The following is a 21560-nucleotide window of genomic DNA, read 5'->3' as shown; positions in this document are numbered from 1 at the left end:
AATTATAGTTCAACTCTTATGCTCAGCTGGAAATGACGAAGAAAAATCAAATTTTAGATTATGTCTCATACCACACATTGCCATAAATAATCTTTTTGCCACCTGTGATAAATTCAAGAGTATATGGATCACAAAACTAATGTTTTAAGTTGAAATTTTAGGCAGACATTTCATAGCTTAAGATAACATCATAAAACATTTTACAAATTGCAGTGCAGCACATGAAAATTTAGTATACTTCTTCAGAGTTACATGGAAATACATTTATGTCTAATTATGTTCTGTAATTTTACTAGTGGAAAGGTGCCTTTAATAGACCTTTGAACATATACTTCTATTTAATATAGTTAAAGCTGAAAAACCAAAGAAACTGATTTATACAAGCACTAGGATTGGTTGGGTGGTTATTGTTCTTCATTCTTGAAGAGATCAACAACACTGTTAGAGGAAAGGTGCAGTACATCTGACTGTGGCTGATCAGATCAATACAAGCTCAAAGGCTTCATAGAATTCTCCTCTACACAAATAGTTCATATGAACATATAGAGTGGAGATGTCTCTAACTTTTGCCAATTTCACATTTCTCAAGTACTAGGACACTTTAAGCTGAACATTTTAGAACTGTTTTTCTGAATAAAATCAGTTAAAATAAAGTAACCTAGAAAGTTCCGAGCATCAGACAAATCTATTCAAATCCTTACACTGAAATGCTTGTAGTCTCAAATTATGTAATTCATCACACATTAATATGTATAGAAGTAGTACCAGTTAGAGAAATAATATTCAATTAAAATTACTTCTTCTTTGCCTTTAAATATGAAAAGCCAATCAACTAGATTCATGTAAATGTACAGAAGAACCAAAGGGAAAAAAATCATTCCATTTTTTAAAAATCTGTCAAATTATTTTTTTCCATTATTAAGTAATTACATGGCTAAACCTTTTCACTAAAATTCCAGAGCACAGGTTACCCATCAAAACAATAAAGAGCAACTTCATAAGTGTAGACACTTAATGCAAAAGTTAAGGCTCCTTAAAAATTAATAGGTAGTTGCTCTGGATGAAAACTGATTATCTTACAATCGACTTGGAAATAATCTTCTATAAAATTGGACAGTCCAAAGTCCTTGGAAAATAAAAACAGTCAATTTCTGGACCTTTGATAACCTCTACACTATAAGAAGGTAGGCATGAGGTAGGCTTCTGCTGGCTAGTATCAATGAATGATATCACATACAAAATTGAAAAACTAAAGCCCTAATTCTCAGAATATACATGGTTATTAAGTAGCACATAACTCTGTCACATTACTTGCAAGCTCTTCCAGACCACTAATTTCTATAGAGGTACACTACTTGTATTATACAGAGCAGAGTGAAGAGATGTGCCATTCTGATTAATGGCAACTATAAATATAGCTTCTGGGTGAAATAAGTGAGCACTAGATCCCAGAAGCTATTAAAAACATAAAACAAAATTCATAGAGAAACTACACGTAGAAATAATGAAATATAGGTATATGCCAAAATCAGAAATACAATTTAAGGGAATAATACCTTGAATTGCTGGGGGACAGATAATCAATGTCTGCTGGGCAGTCCCGGTCTGCACAGGCACTCCATGGTGCATAACTGAATGGGTAGATGTGCTTAATGCCTGAAATATTCAGAGTGAAATGGCTTTATTCATATCAATGTTCCTATAATCATAAACATGTAATTTTTCAAAAATCATACTATTTCCCAAATACAGCAATTTCTATGGAAGATCAAATGTGCCCAGTATAGTGAGCATAATAGAGGTTAAATTCCAAATAAACTAGGAAAAAAATTGGGAGGAGAAACAGTGGAAAATGCACTAAGATATGAAAGAATAAAAGGTATGAAATTTCTTTATATTCCTAAATTTAAATTTTAATAACTTTAAAAAGAACACAAAAATACAAATTCTTAATACTCACTCTTACCTGACTTCTTAATGTGCCTATTTTGGTGAAATTTGCAGTCAGATTAGCAGCATTGCCTGAGGCAACTGGTCTCATAAGTGAAGTTTTATTGCGATTATTTGTGTCATATGAGTTTGAGTGAGATTTGCAAACATCCATAATATGAAAACAAGATTTTACACTGCAAAATACAAAAGTAACTATTAGTACAATTGGTACATAGTATTTAAAAATAAACAAACAATAATACATAAGTTCTCAAAACATAAGGGAAAAAATTAGCAAGTTCACATGCAACAACATGAGGCCTGAGAAGAATGTACAAGGAAAATTGTTAATTTCCAAAACAAAAGCAAAAAACATTCATTAGAAAATACAATAGATTTTAAAAGCCAGTAAAAGCAATTACTGTAATCCTTTTGAAGATTAAAAAAAAAAAATGGTACTAACAAGTATTTTGCATCCAATATTCAGTTTCCCTAGTAAAAGAATTGCTTCTAATTTCTAGACATCTGTTTGAGACAACTGTCTGATGCTTGTGGGTATCTTAATATTATTAAGGCTTTTCAATAAAGAAAGGCAAAATCTGGTAGAGGATAGAATCAGAACTTAAGACTCAGGAAAACTTAGCTTCCAGGCCCATTCTGAAACATATAGGTTGGCATAATCCTGGCAAATCGTTTACACTCTCAGTGCTTCAAAGCAAAACTAAACTGAAGATACCCATTTGTAGAGGATAATTTCCTCATAAGGAAATATCTGCATCAATGAAATCACTAACCTGAAATGAACCCTCCCCCTCCCCAGCCACCCCAAAGCTCAAAAATGCAAAAGACTACATGACATTGAGGTTTTTCATCTGGGCTGCCTGTCCTTGGTCCATTTCCCATTCCTTTTTTTTTTTTTTTTTTTAATAGCAGACTGAGCGTTATGATCATAGTATTTTCAATGCACTCTTATTCCACACACTCTTATTCCACAATGCACTCTTATAATAATTATTATAAGAATAATTGTTCTTATTTTCTGTATATCTCAAAACTTCCTATGCTTCCAGCTCCCTCATTAGGGAAGGCCAAGATAGGGCGAAAGGAAAGAGACCAGGAGAACTTGACACTAACTGGTCACTGACCACCAGAAAAGACCATAGTTAAAACCATCAACAGCATGCCTGGTCACACAATTGTCATTCTTGTTATGTGATACAAATGAAAACATATGTATATATGAAAACATGTAATTAAAACTCTAATTATATGTATGATCTCAGGCAAATGATAGGATCATAGAACTAGAAGGAACCTTAGCCATCATCTAATCCCTGCCCAAGAACCAAATCTAGACTACCATCTGTTTTGCACAATCTGAGTACCAAGAATGGTTTTTAAATTTTTAAATACAAAATTGCTGACCTCTAACCTAGCCCTATCCTTTTAATGAACAATTGAGGAACATGAAATAAGTGATACACCAAATATCACACAACTAAATTAGTGACAAGAGCCAGAATCAAAAACCAGATGTTTTTTAGGTCACAAAACTCTGAGCTCTATTCACTATAAGTCCTTACATATGAGATTTAGAGATATTATTCAACAAATTTGAAGTTTAAAATAGATGGATGCCATCATTTTCTAGGAAAATACCATTGTGTTTTTTTCTAGAAAACTATGAAAAATATATTGCATAGAACATACTGGTTACTGTGAGGAAAATCTAGAAGATGTTTCATGTTAACAAAAGGATGGTTCAAAGTTTCAATTGGAGTGATTCTCAAATCAGCATCAATCAGCAACATTTTCTTCAACAGACTAACAAATTCTCTTCTATCAGCTTTCTCTGCCAAAAGATCAATTCCTTCTAAATCCATCACTGTGTTCACCTGCAAAACCAGAATTCCAAATTAAAAAGAGAGAAAATATATTTACAGTATAAAAAAATTGAAGAAAGTCATATATTGAACATTTTTACAATTAAAATATAGGTATATTCTGCACCAGAGAGGAAAAAAAGGAACCCACAAATATTGTGAAGGTTAAAAATGGCACAGAACACAAGGCAAAATGGCAGTTTGAGATTAAGAGGCATAGTAGGAGGCTATTCCAGCATCACAAAGGATATTTGGCAGATGCTTCAGAGTATCCCTCTCCACATCCCCCCTGCTTCTCACCCTCCACCCCTAGGCAAGTCAAGCTAGTTTTTCCTTTAAAAGTATTGAGACTTAAATATATAGAGAACTGACTCTAATTTATAAGAAATCAAGTCATTCTCCAATTGATAAATGGTCAAATAACATAATAGACAATTTTCAAATGATGAAATTGAAATTATTTCTACTCACATGAAAAGGTGTTCCAAATCATTATTGATCAGAGAAATGCAAATTAAGACAACTCTGAGACACCACTACACACCTGTCAGATTGGCAAAGATGACAGGAAAAGATAATGACTAATGTTGGAGGGGATGTGGGAAAACTGGGACACTGATACATTGTTGATGGAAATGTGAATGGATCCAACCATTCTGGAGAGCAATTTGGAACTATAATCAAAAAGTTATCAAATTGTGCATCCCCTTTGATGCAGCAGTGTTACTACTGGACTTATATCCCAAAGAGATATTAAAAAAGGGAAAAGGACCCACATATGCCAAAATGTTTGTGGCAGCTCTCTTTGTAGTGGCCAGAAACTGGAAATTGAATGGATGTCCATCAATTGGAAAATGGCTGAGTAAATTGTGGTTTATGAACTTTATGGAATATTATTATTCCATAAGAAATGACCAGCATGATGATTTCAGAAAGGTCTGGAGAGACTTGCATGAACTGATGCTAAGTGAAATGAGCAGAATCAGGAGATCATTATACACTTCAACAACAATACTATATTATCATCAATTCTAATGGAATGTGGCTATCTTCAAAAATGAGAGGATCCAAATCAGTTCCAATTGACCAGTAATGAATAGTACCAGCTACACCCAGTGAAAGAACACTGGGAAATGAGTGTGGACCACAACATAGCATTTACACTCTATCTGTTATTGTTTGCTTGTATTTTTGTTTTTCTTCCCAGGTTATTTTTTACCTTCTTTCTAAATTCGATTTTTCTTGTGTAGCAAGATAACTGTATAAATATGTATACATATATTGTATTTAACATATACTTTAACATATTTAACATGTATGGGACTACCTGTCATCTAGGGGAGAGGGGAAAGGGAAAGAGGAGAACAGTTGGAACAGAAGTTTTTGCAAGGGTCAATGTTGAAAAATTACCCATGCATATGCTTTGTCAATAAAAAGCTATTAAAAAAAAAAGGAGAAAAAGAAATAAAAAGCATAATACAAATTACCAAAAGCTTTTTGAGTCATAGGGAACATAATTAAATAATGTTTAGAAGTGAATATAGAATCTAAATGATCCAGCCAAATAATTCTAAACAATAAAAAAATTGTGTAAATAATCAGAAATATCAACTCTATGGACAGAATCAACTTTGTTTCATTTATAAGTTTTGGTAAATTATGAAAGAATCCAATTGTCTCACATGCAAAGAAGAAAAATAAAAGGGATTTTAAAAAAAAGTATTGAGACTTTTCTCAAGGATTGGGTAATTCAAGAGACCAAGGGTTCAGGCAGATCCTTTCTTATCATGTCCTCATTTCCTGAATACAAAGCTGCCTGAAGGGCTCTCAGATGCTTGGCTTGAGGATTATGACAATAACTTTGTTCAGCTAAATCAACTCAAGGAGTTCTCAATACCTCTCTCCTCGTTGAACATCCTTCTCCTACTATGACTAAGTAAATCTCACTTTGTTAACTCTTGAATGAACTATCAATGTCTCATTTTGTTCCAATATTGAATCTAAACTATCAGAGGACTGGCCTGATTCAGACCCAGAAAGAACAACAGATAACAAAAAATGAAGAGCTAAATTAGTATTTTTTTTCCATACAGCAATGTAGAGTAAGAATGATGGAAAGTAACTTTTACTGAAAGAATATCTGACTTTTAAATTTGACAAGCAAAGATGCAACTTAATTTTTGAAGGTGAGCAAACCCAATGAGATTTTGATCAATTAGGATGGTCAATTTTTCAAAGCTACCAAGGAATTCAAATTCAAAATAAAAGAATGATTAATGAATTTTCCTATAGTGGGCATGCAAAATCATCATTTTAAATACATAAAACTAATAGATATTATTGTACTCACATGCACTATGTCATCCAAAGTGTTGAAAATATACTTTCTGGCTTCTTTAGACTTCATTCCTGTTTCTGCCTCATGCTCTTCAAGAGTCTTATTCAATAAATAAAAATAACAGTTTTATTTCGTTTTCTTAAAGCATATACATTAAAATATTTTAAGTATACTTAAACATGTAGAAATTTAAATTAACATGTAGTAATTAGCAATAAAGTATAACATGAAGATTAAAGGTAGAATGAATGTGGAGAAAACTTTCAGATGCTACAGAATTAAAAATTAGTTAAGAATTAATATTAAGAATGAGTAATTCTTAGTCAGTTATGAAACACTAACTGATTTCAGAAGAACAAAGTTACATGCGTTATACAGAAGATTCAGTCTCTGTCCCCCACCAACATATAATTTTATAGAAAAACATATCATCAAAAGAAATTACAAATAAAAAATTATAAAACTGCATCAAGGGGGAAAGGATCAATGACTTTGTTATTAGAGAGTAGAGATTCCTAGTGGGTAAAGAAAAGAAAGAGGATAGCAAGATAAGTCAGGACTGAAAAGAAAACCAAAATTTAAAAAAAAAAAAAATTTCCATTCAAGTTAACTCAAAATGGTATAAAATATTTGAGTCATTTTACCAATGTTTAGTCTGGACATATATGACCACAACTATAAAATACCCTTTACAAATTAAAGAAAGACTTAAATTAGAAAAAGGGAAAGGGTGAGGAGAGATAGAAGGAAAAGAAGATAAGAGAGAATAGGCTGGATTAAACTGGGAAGTCATTAACTTGGAACACAGATGCAGTAGAGAAAGTAAAAGTACAGGAGGAGCAAAGAGTTGTTTAAACAAAGAATTTTCTTAAGATTTTTATTCATTACCTTTAATCTCCAACTAGAATGTGAAATATCCGTTTCTCTACAAAAGAATCTTGTAGATTTTGTCCCCACATTTAATAACTGTTCTCCTGGTAAACCTTGAGTCTGTGAAATGTAACGAATCTGAAAAACAAACAAAAATTTAATTTTGGTTCAATTTTGAATCTTGCTTCATAGCCTGTGATGTAAACAGTGTGGGTATATTCTCCCTTCTACCAATAAATCACAATCCCTGCACAACTTGTCAAATGTTCAAGTGCTGCTGTGGAAGTAAAAACGTGTGGAAACTGGTTAAGACTTGGAAAGGATTGCATTAGGATCAGAAGAAGTGCTGTTAGGAAAGAAAAGCTAAAGATGACCTACAAGACTCCAAACTTCGGTGACTATAAAGGTGAAATACTCAAAAAGAAAGAAAAAAAATGGAGAGGTTAAATATCATGCAGATTTGAAAAATAATTACTATTTAAAGGCAGAAAAAAACAAATGTATGAAACTCAATTCAACTATAATTTGGCTCTTTAATGAAGTATCAGGCAAACTGAGAGTACTATGTGACTACCATGAACAAAGGATTGAATAAATACTGTTGAATAACCCAAGTATAGTAAGAAAAGCACAAGATTAGAGATCATGAGAACTAGATGAGAATCTAGTCTTCTTTGTTCTACCAACCTGCTGTCTAGGTTTCAGTTTTTTCATTTATAAAATGAGAAAATTGAGCCAAACAATTTATAAGAACCTTTTAAGTCTCAATTTCTAGAAATTCACTATCAGAAGAAGAGAAAACAAATACATTTACTGTACACATGACTCTGTTGAAGAGAATTCACTGTAGTCATAGGGATAGACTGGATAAGACATCACAACTTTTTGGCTAATTTCTTTTTGTATCATGCAATTCTCTGAAATGATCTTTACCATAATTATATTTACCCTCTTAAAATACCAAACAGCTAAAAAACCTCCCTGCTATATAAGGTCAGATTAAATGCCCAATTATTTCCTGCTGTTAGCTATTATCAATAGTTCCTTTATAACCAAAACAGAAAGCCTTTCCTGAATCCTTTAGTTATTATCTTTCCTTCTTCTCTTACACATTTACATGATGTGTGTTCACCTAGGGAAATAAAAGGACCTTGGGGTCAAAGAGTATTTTCCTTTCTGCCTTTGTACATTTGGGCCTAGACAAAAAGTCACACACACTTCAATGTTTACTGAGTTGAATATCAGGAATTGTTTTCCAATACTGAAAAAAATATAAACTTTTTTGTTTAAAAAGATCAAAGACAAGGCAAAAATTATTGGAAAGGACCTGACTTTCTTTTCAATTCAAGTTTAGACCAGTCTAGCCCTCAGCTTCTTAAACTGTGGGTCACAACCCCATATGAGGGTTTGTAACTTAATGTGAGGGTCACAAAATTATGACCTATTTTCAGTAAATGTTTCATTTGTATACCTATTTTATATAACTATAAACCAAAAGGTATTGCAAGTAGAAAAAGTTTAAGAAGCCCTGGTCTAGGACATTTTAAACTGACTAGAAATTGAATGGGCCAAAATACCAATATTTACTTGAGTGTATGTTTCTAAAGAAAAGTACTACTTGCTTTTATTGTTTAAATTTTTAAAATTCTGTACTTAAAGCCAAATAAAATAAGTATTTCCACATACAAAAAGAAAACCAGAACTGTTCATTAACATGTAATGCCTACTACTACCTATAGCATGTTTTTGTTTTTAAATAAATTCTACAAGTAACTCTTAAAAGCATTCATATTGCCTGGGACTCTTTCCAGCATCCCTACAGTTCTCATTTTATACTATTTTGTGTTTTTTTAAGTTCCAATGAGTTCTTTTCTTCTTTTTTAGTTGCTCTTCCCTAGCTCAAGTCTGACACCCAGTCACCCCAAATTAAAAAGGAAAAAAAGAAAAAGGAAGTCCTTGTGACAAATATACATAGCTAAGCAATCCACAAAGGAAGTATCTGAAAACATGTCTTATTGAGCATCATAAGTCCATCACTTGTCAGGAGAGGGTCATGCTTCTTCATCAGCAGCCCTTTGGAATAGAGGTTGGTCAATGCATTAATCAGAGTTCTTAGGTCTTTTTTTTAATAACATTGCTTCTACACCAATTGTTCTCTTGGTTCTGCTCATTTCACCTGGAAGCAGTTGCTCATCAGTTATTTTTAAATTGCAAGAAAGATTTTCTTATATTATTTGTAATCTTAAAGCCAAGTACTATAAATAGAAGCACTGAGTTTAGACACCACCACCTGTGTGATTGCCTGTCTGATCCAATCAAAAGTTGAAGAGAATTTCATTAGTGAAACAAATTTCATTACATTGTTATTTAAACTTTTTCCACTAGCTTCAAGAATCTAGCAGTCATGTTTAACCTATATTGGATTGCTTATTATCTAGAGGAGGGGGAAAAAGGGAGAAAAATTTGGAACATGAGGTTTTGCAAGAGTGAGTATTAAAAACTACCTTTGCATGTCTTTTGAAAAATAAAAAGCTGTTATTTTTTAAAAATTTAAAAGAATCTATGCAATAATTTTTTGGATTATATTTTCTTTGAAAACTATAATTAAAACTGGTTGTATAAGTCCAGTGAAAAATATTCAAGTTAAAAAGAATCAATTAGATTAAAATTCTACTTGAGTAAAAGCAAGATGATGGCATGCTCTTGCTTATTCAAATTGTATAAGCCACAAAGCTAGTTCAAGTACTCTTAGCTGATATGCTGGATAAAACATTAAGGATCCAAAAATATCTCATCAGGTTAGAATAATAGACTATTACCTAATATAGTCATATATAATAGGGGTTTTCAGAAAAAAATCCAGAAAAGGATGAGTTAGTGAACAGCAAACTCAATGAGTCAACAGTATGATATGGTAGATAAAAAAAATTAAATGCAATCTTAAGACTATATTAAGAGAAGCTTTTTAGCATGCATGGAAAAAGATGCCATAGTCCTGCTTCAGCCCATGTCAGACTATATCAGGAAGTAAGGCTGAGAAGGGGTATCATCTTTTAAAAAGAACGTTGATAAAACATTGATGAATAAAAATGGCAAAGGTTCTCAATATCATACCATATATACATCAAATAAAGGAACTTGATGTATTTAGCCTAGAAATGAACAGACTTTAGCAAGACACACAATAGATGTAGCTTCAAGTATCTGAAAGGCTATCACATAAAAAGGATTAGACTTGTTTTGCTTGGATCTAAACAGAAATAAGAGAATCATCAATTGGCTGTCTTAAAAAAAAAAAAAAAAAAAAAAAAAGCATGTGAAATAGTCAATGTGAAGGCAAAGAGAAAGGAAATGGAAGTTTCATGAATGTGGAACAAAGAGAAAGCCATTTTGACTAGATCAGAGAGTACAGAAGAAGAAGTAATATCAAATGAGGCTGGAAAGATCAATTGGGCCAGGTTTCATATGAGATTTAAAAGCTAAAAGAAATAGCTTATATTTTATTCCTGTTATTCCTGTTGCTAGAGGCAACAGAAAGCTACTGGAGTAGATTAAGTATGGAAATCACATGATTAAAGATGCATTTGGGAAAAAATCATTTTGACAACTGTGTGTAGAATGGATTAGAGTGATGAGAGACTTGAGAAAGAGAGCCCAATCAGGAGACAAAAAGGAGGAGCTTTTATAGTGGAGGGAAAAGGAGGAGTGAGCAACACTTGAACCTCACTCCCATCAGGGTTGGTTCAAAGATGGACTAACATACACAGTCAGTTTGGTATAAAAATCTATCTTGCCCCACAAGGAAATAGAAGAGGAGAAGATTAAAAGGACAGGGGGAGCTGACAGAAGGTCAGATTGAGGAAGAAAGTGGTCAAAAGCAAAATGAGAGAGAGAGAAGGAAAGAGAAATAGAGAAGGGGAAATAAGAAGGAAGGAAATAAAGTTAGTAATAATAATTATGAGTATAAATGGGATAAATTCACCCATAAAACGTAAGAGGATAGCAGAATGGATTAAAAACCAGAATAGCACAATATATTGTTTACTAGAAACATACCTGAAGCAGAGAAACACACAGAATAAGGGTAAGGGACTAAAGAAGAATATATTATGCTTCAGCTGAGGTTAAAAAAACAAAAGTTTTAATGTTGACTTCAAGGCTTAAACTTTAATAACTTTGTCCATGAAGATGTTTCAGCATTATCAATATGAATTTCCAAAACATTAGCACATAAAATTTTATTATCTTAGTTTTCTAATTCTTAGATTTTACTGATTTATTTTTAAAAGACTCCCATAGTTAAAATGTACACGAAGGATTAGGCTTTTTTTTCTGGAAAAATTTTTGGAATCCTGCTTTATCCCCTTAATGTGGAAGAAATATATTCAAATGGAATATATATATATATATATATATATATATATATATATATATTTTTTTTTTTTTTTAATTTATTCTGGGAACTATGCCATAATAGATATGGTTTAAAAAGAAGAAAAAAAGATATTTGGTAAAACCCACCAGTACATAAACCATGTCTGACAATAAGGAGTAGGCTTATATAGCATTTTACATTTTATATTCAACTTTGTTAGCAATTATCATAACAGTTCCACTACCTGGTCATACTCCAGTGCTCCTGGGTATAATGGCCATCCAAGGAATAATTCAGCAATCACACAACCCAGCGACCACATGTCTATGGCTTCACAAAATGGCAACCCCAATATGATCTCTGGAGCTCTGAAAGAAAAACAATGTACAATGATGAACATACTAAATTAAAATCATAATGATAAAGTTTTATTTCTTTAATATGGTTTTAAGTAAAATATATTCTGAGATGAAAAAATGTTTTATCTCTTTCTATTTAAAAAGTGATATATGGTCTCAGACACTTAACACTTCCTGAATGTGTGACACTGAGCAAGTCACTTAACCCCAATTGCACCAGTAAAAATAAAAAAATGATAAATATGGTCTTTCACCTTCATAGTTTGAGATTCTCTTACACTCTAATAAGAGCTTTTGTACATCTAAATGTCAAATCATAGACTCTCTTTGCATTAATATGCCATTTGTGCCAAAATTCCCTAGACACTCCTAAAGCCAAATAAAAGGGATTCTGATACTCCAAAATATTTGTCAAAGACCCTGCAATTCTAATCTTCATATTTAATTTTTAAAATTTACTTAGCTCCCCAAATCATAGCAGATTTTAAAAAGAATTGACCAACATCTTAAACTCTATATCAAGATAAGGTTAAAATGAGTTCATTATTTAGACATAAAGGGTGATACTATAAGAAGATAAGGAGAATGATAGTCTACCTCTCAGGCCTATGAAGAAGGGAAAAATGTATGGCCAAAGAAGAATTAGAGAATATGAAATGCAAAATAGAAAATTTTGATTAAAACAAATTAAAAATTTTTGCACAAACAAAACCAATGCAGCCAAGTATTAGAAGGAAAGCAGAAACCAGGGGGAAAAAATTTATAGTCAGTGTTTCTAATAAAGGCCTCATTTCTAAAATATATAAATGATTCAAATTTATAAGAATACAAGTCATTCCCCAATTGATAAATGGTCAAAGAATAAAAACAAGCAATTTTCAGGAGAAATTAAAGGTATTTCTAGTCATATAAAAAAAAATGCTCTAAATCACTATTGATTAGAGAAATGAAAAATTAAGACAACTCTGGGATACCACTTCATGCCTCTCAGGTTGGCTAAGATGACAGGAAAAGATAATGATAAGTGTGAGAAAACTGGGACACTAATGCATTGTTGGTTGTGAACTGTTGTGAACTGATCCAACTATCCTGGAGAGCAATTTGGAACTATATGCAAAAGGCTATAAAACTGCAGTTTTGATCCAGCAGTGTTTCTACTGAGTCTGTATCCCAAAAAGATCATAAAAGAAGAAAAAAGGACCCACATGGGCAAAAATGTTTATAACAGCCCTTTTCGTAGTGTCAAGGAACTAGAAATTGAGTGAATACCATTATTTGAGAAATGAATGAATAAATTATGGAAATTGAATGTAATGGAATATTATTTCTATAATATTTCTATAAGAAATGATGAGCAAGCTTTTTTTTTCCTTTTCAATTCAAAAAAAGAATTCTAAATTCAGAAAAGCCTGGAAAGACTTACATGAACTAATAGAGTTAATAGAATATTGTCCACAATAACAACTAGATTCTGTGATGATCAACTGTGATGGACTTAGCTCTTTTTGATAATAGATTTGTGAAGGCAAAGTACCATCTGCATCAAGAGAAAGAACTATGGACACTGAATATGGATCAAAGTATAGTATTTTTACCTTTTTTTTTTTTTGGTGGTAGTGATGGTTTTTTGCTTTTTTTTCCCCTTTCTTGTCCTTTTTTCCTTTTTGATCTGATTTTTCTTGCACAGTATGACAAATATGGAAATATGTTTAGAAGAATCATACATGTTTAACCTATATCAGACTGCCTGCTGTCTTGAGGGGAGGAGAAGGAAGGAGAAAAATTTGGAACACAGGGTTTTGCAAAAGTGAATGTTGAAAACTATCTTTGTATTTGGGAAAATAAAATACTACTACAAGAGAAAAAAAATCTAAAAAAATCCTGCTTTCTCAAAAAACCAAACTAATTATATAAATAGAAAAACTGGAGGAGAGGGAAATAAAACCTTTAGGATCAGTAACTAAGTAGTTAGAAAAATAAATGATAATTAAAAATTGATAAAAAGAAAAAAGGAAAATTTTCTCTTAGAACACAGTAAAATAATGAGTAGTCATGATAACTGTGAATGATCATTAATTTGAAAACAATTAAATTTTAAAAGGCTAGAAAGTACATAGTTTAGAAAACTTATCAAAATGGTTAAAATAATGTCTTTTAGCCCTTTGATTATCTATAATCATAACCACACCAACCATTCCTGTACTACTTAAGAACACCCAATGACAATGTTAGTGTCAATAGTCTATTAAATACTCTTCTTTTAGAATGTTAGTCACCAAGGAATTTCAGACTTAAGTACTTTTTTTTCCACTACAAAATAAACAATCTTTCTACCAAAAACAAGTTACGATATCCCCCCAGGTAAAAGCAATTCCCAAGATGAATTTTTTGTCAATTCTCTTATTATCTGATATTTTACAAAAATGAATGCTCTGTTATGATGCACAGTATGATGATAATGGATATTCATTAGTTAACTTGAAATACTTTAAGAGTTACAAGTACCTTCAGAATGAAGTAATGTTAAATTATTTTTATAAAACTTTTACTGCAGAAGTTCTTAACCTTTTGTCTGATGTATTCCTTTAACAGTATACAAAAGCTTATGTAGTTCAGAATCATGTTTTGGATTTTTTGTTGCTGTTGCTGTTTTCAATCATGCAAAACATATTTCCATATTAGTCATGTTGAAAAAAAAGGTAAGAAAAATAAAGTGAAAAATTATGCTTAAATCTGCAATCAGACACCATTAATTCTTTCTATGGAGGCAGATAACATTTTTTATCATAAGACCTTCAGAACTGTCTTGGATCAGTGTATTGCTGATAATAGCTAACTCAGTCACAGTTAATGATTGTACAATATTATTGTTCCTTTGTACAATACTCTCCTGGTTCTGCTCATTTCATTTTGCTTGAGGTCACATAACTCTTTGCAAGTTTTTTCTGAAATCAGCCTGATTACTTCTTCTACAGCTCAATAGTATTCCATTACAATCATACTACAACTTATTCAGCCATTCCCAAATTGTAGGATGTCTTCAATTTCCAATTCTCTGCCACAACAAAAAGAGCTACTAAATGTATTTTTGAACATATGGATCCTTTTCCTTTTTCTTTGATCTTTTTGGGATACAGTTTTAGTCGTGGTATTGCTGAGTCAAAAGGTAAAGACACAATTTATGTCAGCATAGATTCCTGTTACCTCCTAAAGGCAAGGGGGTTAACTGTAATCCTTTGAATAAGCATAACAAGTTTTCTACCAGTCTCCTCACTCTAAGCTGTTCTCTCTTCTAAATTATCAGAGCCCTAGAGCTTTCCTGGAACAGCAATGTTCTTTAAAAAAGGAAAAAAGTCAAAGTACAAAAAAGTAGACCTTTCTTCCTCAGTAGCTTTTGCAACTGAAACTAACAATATCTTATTTGCACTTCATTTTTAAATGGATTTACGATTTATTTGTTAATAATATTCCTTGCATTAAAGCAAATAGCAACCTCCTCCATGCCTTGATGTATATGATCTTGATAAATTGCTTTGTTAAAAATATAATTTTTATGTGTATATATCATCCTGTGACCAACATTATAATGAAACTCTACTAATTTAGATAAATAAATTCTCAGATGATAGGAATTAAACCATCTATCATTGGAACTATATTTAAAATATTCTCACTTGGTAGGACCTTCCAGAGCTCTAAGAGCTCCAATGCACCACCTCTGAAAACTCCAGGTTATCCCTGTTACTTTAATGATCCCATAGGAGGTCTTAAGTAGAAGCAATTAATACACAGTTTACTAAACTGTTTTTCAGAAGGGCAATTAACTAGATGGTAAAGTAGACAGAGTACTAAGCCTTGAGTCAAGAAGAACAGATAAGGGAGATAGGGGAAGGAATTTACATTATCCAAATTTTCATAGTCAAAGAGAAAGTCCACAGAAGTAAACTTTACAATGCTTTCATCTTTACAAAATTTTTGAATTGGAAAGAAACCCTGCATTTCCATTGAGTCCACCCCATATCAGAACAATAATTTCTTCCCTAACATTAACAAGTATTTATTCATCTTTTAAGGAGAATCCTTAAGCGACACATGAAGCAGGCAATTTTACTCTGGTATACTATCATCTGATAGGTGAGAGGGTATGTACACAGAATGGGTAAGGAATGTTACATATGCTGTTACAGACATGGTCAATCTGTTAAGTTTATCAAGTTTTTTCTTTTTAACTTTTTTATTATAAGAGAAGACTTACTGGAGAAAGAAATTGGAAGTATGGAAATCCAAACAGGACAGCTTTGAAAATTGCAGGTTCAATTTACTATAGAAAGAAAAATTAAATAATAGAAATTCACAGTTTCTATTTCTACTTTTGGAATTTAGTATTTGGAATGCTTTTATTTGGTGTTTAAGTTCAGGTTAAAAAATGAAAATGAATTTAAAAGGAATCAATAAAACTAAAAACAAAAAGGTAAGGTGCCCTATATATAGTATACAACAAGAGCCAGTCAATCAAGTGTTCGTTACCAAACCAACAAACATAATCATGATTTCAATTTTTAAAGTATAAAAATGTTACTGAGTGACAGGAAATCTAAAGCAGCACAGAAATTTGCATAAAACTAACCATTATCTAATCAAAATTATATTCACTTTTTTTAAAATGGGATTATTTAAGCTAGCTCTATAGTATAGCACAAGACAATCTGTGAATTTTTCTTTTTTTTTTTTTTGCACAAATTCTGATTAGTTTTCACATTTCTAGGTTAATCAAAATGACAGGCTGAAATTGCAGCATTACTAAATGCCATCAAGTAGTTTCTAAATACATATTATTAAAACATTAAGCTGTTTTAGCATGCTCTTAATATTATATAATTCTTTAAACATATCAATCTGCAAATCAAAATTTTAATAACATTTCCCAAAGTTACACATTAGTTGGATTGAAGTTCTGCCATTGATAGATTATTTATAATACTGATGTATTTTCTTTTCCTTTCTCTTTAGTAGATACATATTTTAATTTTACATCTAGCCAGGTATAATAAAAAGAGTAAATGTACTGATTTTACAAGCTTCATTTGACATTTTAATTAAATCCTTCCATAACAAACATTTCTTTATAAAGTTTGATTGCTGTTGTTTTACATTAAATATAATGTCCCTGCTTTGATATCCTTTGGTTAAAACCACCTATTTTGAAAGTATATAATGCCAAGATTGCAATTTTACTCAAGTAAATCAAGTAAAAAATATTTATTAAACATTTACTATGTTGATATGTTAAGCACTGGGGGATACAAAAAAGTCAGATAGTCCATGTTCTCAAGGAAGAGACCAAACTACATACAAACAAGATACAAGATAAACTTGGAATTAATATCAGAGGGAAGGCACTAGCATTAATGAGGTTTGACAAAGGCTTTTGGCTAACACCTGAAGGGAAGATAGGAGACAAAAATGAGGAGAAAATTACAGGGATGAAGTACATCTGGTAAAAATGTTGAGTTAAGAAATGTAATGTGTTATGAGACGAATAGCTAAGTGGCCATTGTCAAAAATGTACTGCAACAATCCAGGATGGAATCACCAACACTTGCCAACTGATTGGATATTGAAGACTGGCTAGTGTTCTGTCCTTTAGGCCAAAATGACATCACTGTGTCAGGGTCAAGGTCCAGTGTCTGACTGAGGCTGATCAGATCCAGATGAGCTCAGAAGGTTCCACCACAGATCAGGCACAACCAGTTCACATGAACATTTGAAGTGGAGCTACCTAAACATGAGCATCTCACAACTCTTTTGAGCTGCTACAATTCTGTTTGCTCACAGAGCACAACGCTTTCTTTAATGTAGGAGTGCCATGCTGGACAGCCCTGTGCCTTACAATCGATTCCAAAGATCTCCAGAGAGACATTGGGAGTGTCTTTTTGTCACTTCTTATATCCTCCAGGTGAGGACTTGTGCCGGGTTCTCCATAAAATAGCCTTTAGGCAAACATGTACTTGTCATTCCAACAATGTGGACAGCCCATCAATGTTGCTCTCTGCAGCAGAGTTTGAATGCTTGGCAATCTAGTTCAAGAAAGAGCTTCAAGTTTCTGGTGACTTATGTTTCCAGGCGATTTTCACAATCTTCCTAAAACAATTCCAATGGAACCAATTCCATTTCCTGACATGACAATAGCATAAATCCAGGTTTACAACAAAGAAGGCAGAACAACAGTTCTGTGGACCTTCAGTCTGGTAGACAGTCTAATACCTCTCCTCTCCCTCAAAGCATCCTAAACACTAAGCTCTGGCAATGCATGTGTCAACCTAATCACCTATGTGGAGATCCCTGGAAAGTATACTTCCAAGGTAAATAAACTTATCCACAACAGTCAATATTTCTTCATTTAATGTAACTAATTGTTCCATGCATGGATGTTATGGTGCTAGTTGGTGGATAATTTCTTTTCTCTTGGTGTTAGTTGTTTGGTCAAAATTAGTACAAGCCACAGAGAATTGATGAATGCTTTGTTGCAGCTCAACCTCAGAGGCCGCACTGAGTAGATATCCATCTCAGAACAACCCTTTGATTTTAGGCTTAACTTGTAGCATTTTCAGGTTAAATAATTTATTGTCAATTCCAATAGACTTAAGATGGAAAATACCATCTGCATCCAGAGAGAAAACTATAAAGACTTAATGTGGATCAAAGCATAGTATTTTCACCTTTTTTTGTTTGTTTGTATGCTTGATTTTTCTTTCTCATAATTTTTCTTACTTTTGGTCTTATTTCTCTTGTACAATATCACAAATTTGGAAATATATTTAAGAGGAGTGCACATATTTAACCTATATCACATTGCTGTCTTTGGATAGGGGAAGTAAGGCAGGAAGAAGGTAAGAGAGAAAAGGAGAAAAATTTGGATCACCAAGTTTTACAAAAATAAATGTCGCTTCTTATAGCCTTTGAATGTTGGAACCCATCTTTACATGTATTTGGAAAAATATTACTGAGAAAAAAAAATAATTTGTCAGCACAGTAGCTGACCTTCATGCCAATCTCATTCTTGCTGAAAACATCTAACAATATTACTAAAAATATTATGCTAAAAAGCATGGGGGCAAGCACATAGCCCTGCTTTACTCCACTGGTAAATGGGAATACACAAGAGCATCATATTATCTAAAACGGTGCAAGCATGCCAGTGAAACTGATGCACAATACTGAAGAATTTCTCTGGGCAACCAAATTCTAACCATTTTCGACAAGCCCTTGTGACTGAAAGTATCAAAGATCTATAAACCTTATGTACAGACATCTGTTCTGCTCCTCGAATCTCTCTCAAAGTTGTGCAGCAAACACCAAAATGACCATTCCTAGACCTTTTCTGAAGCCACACTGGCTTCCAGGTAGATGACAATCTTCCAAGTGAAGGATCAGTCTATTAAGAAGGGCACTAGCAAGAAACTTGCCAGCCATGACTGAGAGAGAAGGACCTCTCCTCCTCCAACTGCAATTGTCACAGGACAATCTATTTCCTTTACCTTTATAGAGATGGATGATAGGAGATCCCTGAATTCCTGGGAGATAAATTCCCTTTGTCATATAGTGCAGAAAATTTCAATCAGCTTTTGTATAAGTACTAGACCTTTCCCCCTCCATCTTGTAAATCTCAGCTGGAATAGAATCAGAACCAGATACTTTATCACAGGAGAGAAGCCCAATATTATTCAAAATTTCTTCTTCAGTTGAAAATTTGACTAGAAAGGGATTGACTTCAACCTGAGGTAAACAGTCAATAACTTTGGCATTGATTGATGATACTCTCTTGAGAACACCATAGAAGTGTTCAGCCTATCTTTCTAGGATCAGGCTCTTATCACTAATAAATGCGACTCCATAAGCACTGAGTAGTTGAGAATGTAACATAGGTCTTTGGCCCATAAACAGTCTTCACAATATGATAAAAGCACTTTGGATTGTTACTATCAGCATAAAACTGATTTCACCTATCTTCTTACTGAGCCAAGAATCCTGCAACTCTCTAAGCTTCACTTGTACTTTACTTTTGAATAGAGTTAAAACAATGCCTTTTATCATTATTACTAAAGCTTTATATTTTCAAAACATATGCACAGATAATTTTCAACATTGACCTTTGCAAAACCTTGTATTCCAATTTTTCCCTCCCTTCCCCCACCTCCTCTCTTAAACAGCAAGTAATCTAATATATATTAAACATGTGCAATTTTTCTACACCTATTTCCACAATTATGCTACACAAGAACAATCAGATCAAAAAGAAAAAAATGAGAAAGAAAACAAAATGTAAGCAAACAACAACAAAAAGAATGAAAATACTATGTTGTGATCCACACTCAGTTCCTGAAAAACCTATCACAGCACTTCCCTTCATTACAGTCATTCTAGAAAAACAGGTATCTAGTTCCAATTCCAGTAAGGCCTTCATTTGCTAGTCTTATTTCACTCAGGGCTGCTATGTGAATGGGATACCTGCTAAGAACTCTCACAATTAACATCTGCTCATCTTCCAGGTATTGGATTTTGTGTTGTCCATAGGCAAGTACACATTCCATGTGCCAATGATTACCGGAAATCATCTTTGCAAAAGTTTTTGTATCTTTTTGTGTGTTTTGACCACAGGGTAGATTATTCCTCTCTGGGGCAGTAAGCAAGCCAGAGTTGGACAAGCAGACAATTTTTAAGTCACCTTTTCTAGCTCCTTATTCATGCCAGGTGGTGAGCAATGTAGTCCTTCAAAAGAGCTTCTCAGACACCTGGAGGCTTCTACATCACATTGCTGCTTCACTTCAGTGAGAAGACAACCCTATGGCTTGGGTCACCTGTATCCAACCTTGGACTGTAGGTTGTTACTACAGCTCACAGGACATCTGTACCTGTTGTTTTGCCTGTTGCCAAAGGATTTCGAGGTAGGTAAAAATGATAAAATGCTAAGGCTGATGTCTTCTAATTCATGCATAAACTGGATATAAGTGAGGCAAAGCTATACAAAGTTGTCAGCCTCATTTTCTATAGTTATCAAAGATCAATGGAAAGACAAAAGTCTTTGATACTCCCAGACTAAGATCTTAGTGTTTCCCATGTCTAATCAAGCTTTAAATCAGGGGTCCTCAAACTACAGCCCGCGGGCTAGATGCAGCAGCTAAGGACATTTATCCCCCTCACCCAGGGCTATGAAGTTTCTTTATTTAAAGGCCCAGAAAACAAAGTTTTTGTTTTTACTATAGTCCGGCCCTCCAACAGTCTGAGGGACAGTGAACTGGCCCCAAATGTTCCACAGCACCTGTTTCAGCCATCTTCATGATGATCAGAACAAATTGCAATCTTCCATTAGCAAAAAACCTTCAAAAGATTGGGATAGAATCCTCCCAACTTATTGAAGAGTTTGAGACCCCTTGGTTACCCTCAACCTGTTTTATCCAAACTACTGAAAAGGTTTGCCAGGGTATCGCCATTGTGCATGTCACAGTTTCTTGTTGTCACAGGTGAAGGCTGGGTGAATAGGATGAACACCAAAGGTGGAAAGCAGCCCTCACACCAAAGAAATTAGTCCTCCTTGCATATAGCCTACCACCTCATTTTAGGGGTAAGAAAGTAAAAAGTAAAGGATGACAACTAAGTTGTAGGAAATGATCAGAGTAATAGTGGCTAAAGACTTCTCTATTTTGTAGTAAATACCATTCAAAGACAATGACCAAATCAAATCAACATTAATTAACTGCTTATTGTGTAGCACTGTACTTGATAAAATAGATGTTTCATTAAGA

At 33.1% G+C, this 21560-nt stretch overlaps 1 protein-coding gene across 10 annotated transcripts in view; it reads right to left on the bottom strand.

Annotated features, from left to right (window-relative positions):
- Positions 1 to 21560, bottom strand: part of HIPK3 (homeodomain interacting protein kinase 3) — a 93950-nt gene that overhangs the window by 16708 nt on the left and 55682 nt on the right. For all 10 annotated transcript variants that reach the window (XM_031942346.1, XM_031942351.1, XM_031942350.1 and 7 more), the window contains exons 3-8: positions 11643 to 11766; positions 7042 to 7161; positions 6166 to 6252; positions 3643 to 3827; positions 1967 to 2126; positions 1557 to 1656 (exon numbers count right to left, since the gene is read on the bottom strand). In XM_031942346.1, coding sequence (XP_031798206.1) covers positions 1557 to 1656; positions 1967 to 2126; positions 3643 to 3827; positions 6166 to 6252; positions 7042 to 7161; positions 11643 to 11766 — 776 coding nt within the window. The remainder of the gene's footprint in view (positions 1 to 1556; positions 1657 to 1966; positions 2127 to 3642; positions 3828 to 6165; positions 6253 to 7041; positions 7162 to 11642; positions 11767 to 21560) is intronic.

The sequence above is a fragment of the Sarcophilus harrisii genome, chromosome 6, assembly GCF_902635505.1.
Source record: "Sarcophilus harrisii chromosome 6, mSarHar1.11, whole genome shotgun sequence".
Taxonomy (NCBI): domain Eukaryota; kingdom Metazoa; phylum Chordata; class Mammalia; order Dasyuromorphia; family Dasyuridae; genus Sarcophilus; species Sarcophilus harrisii.
This window is presented reverse-complemented; position numbering and strand designations above follow the sequence as displayed.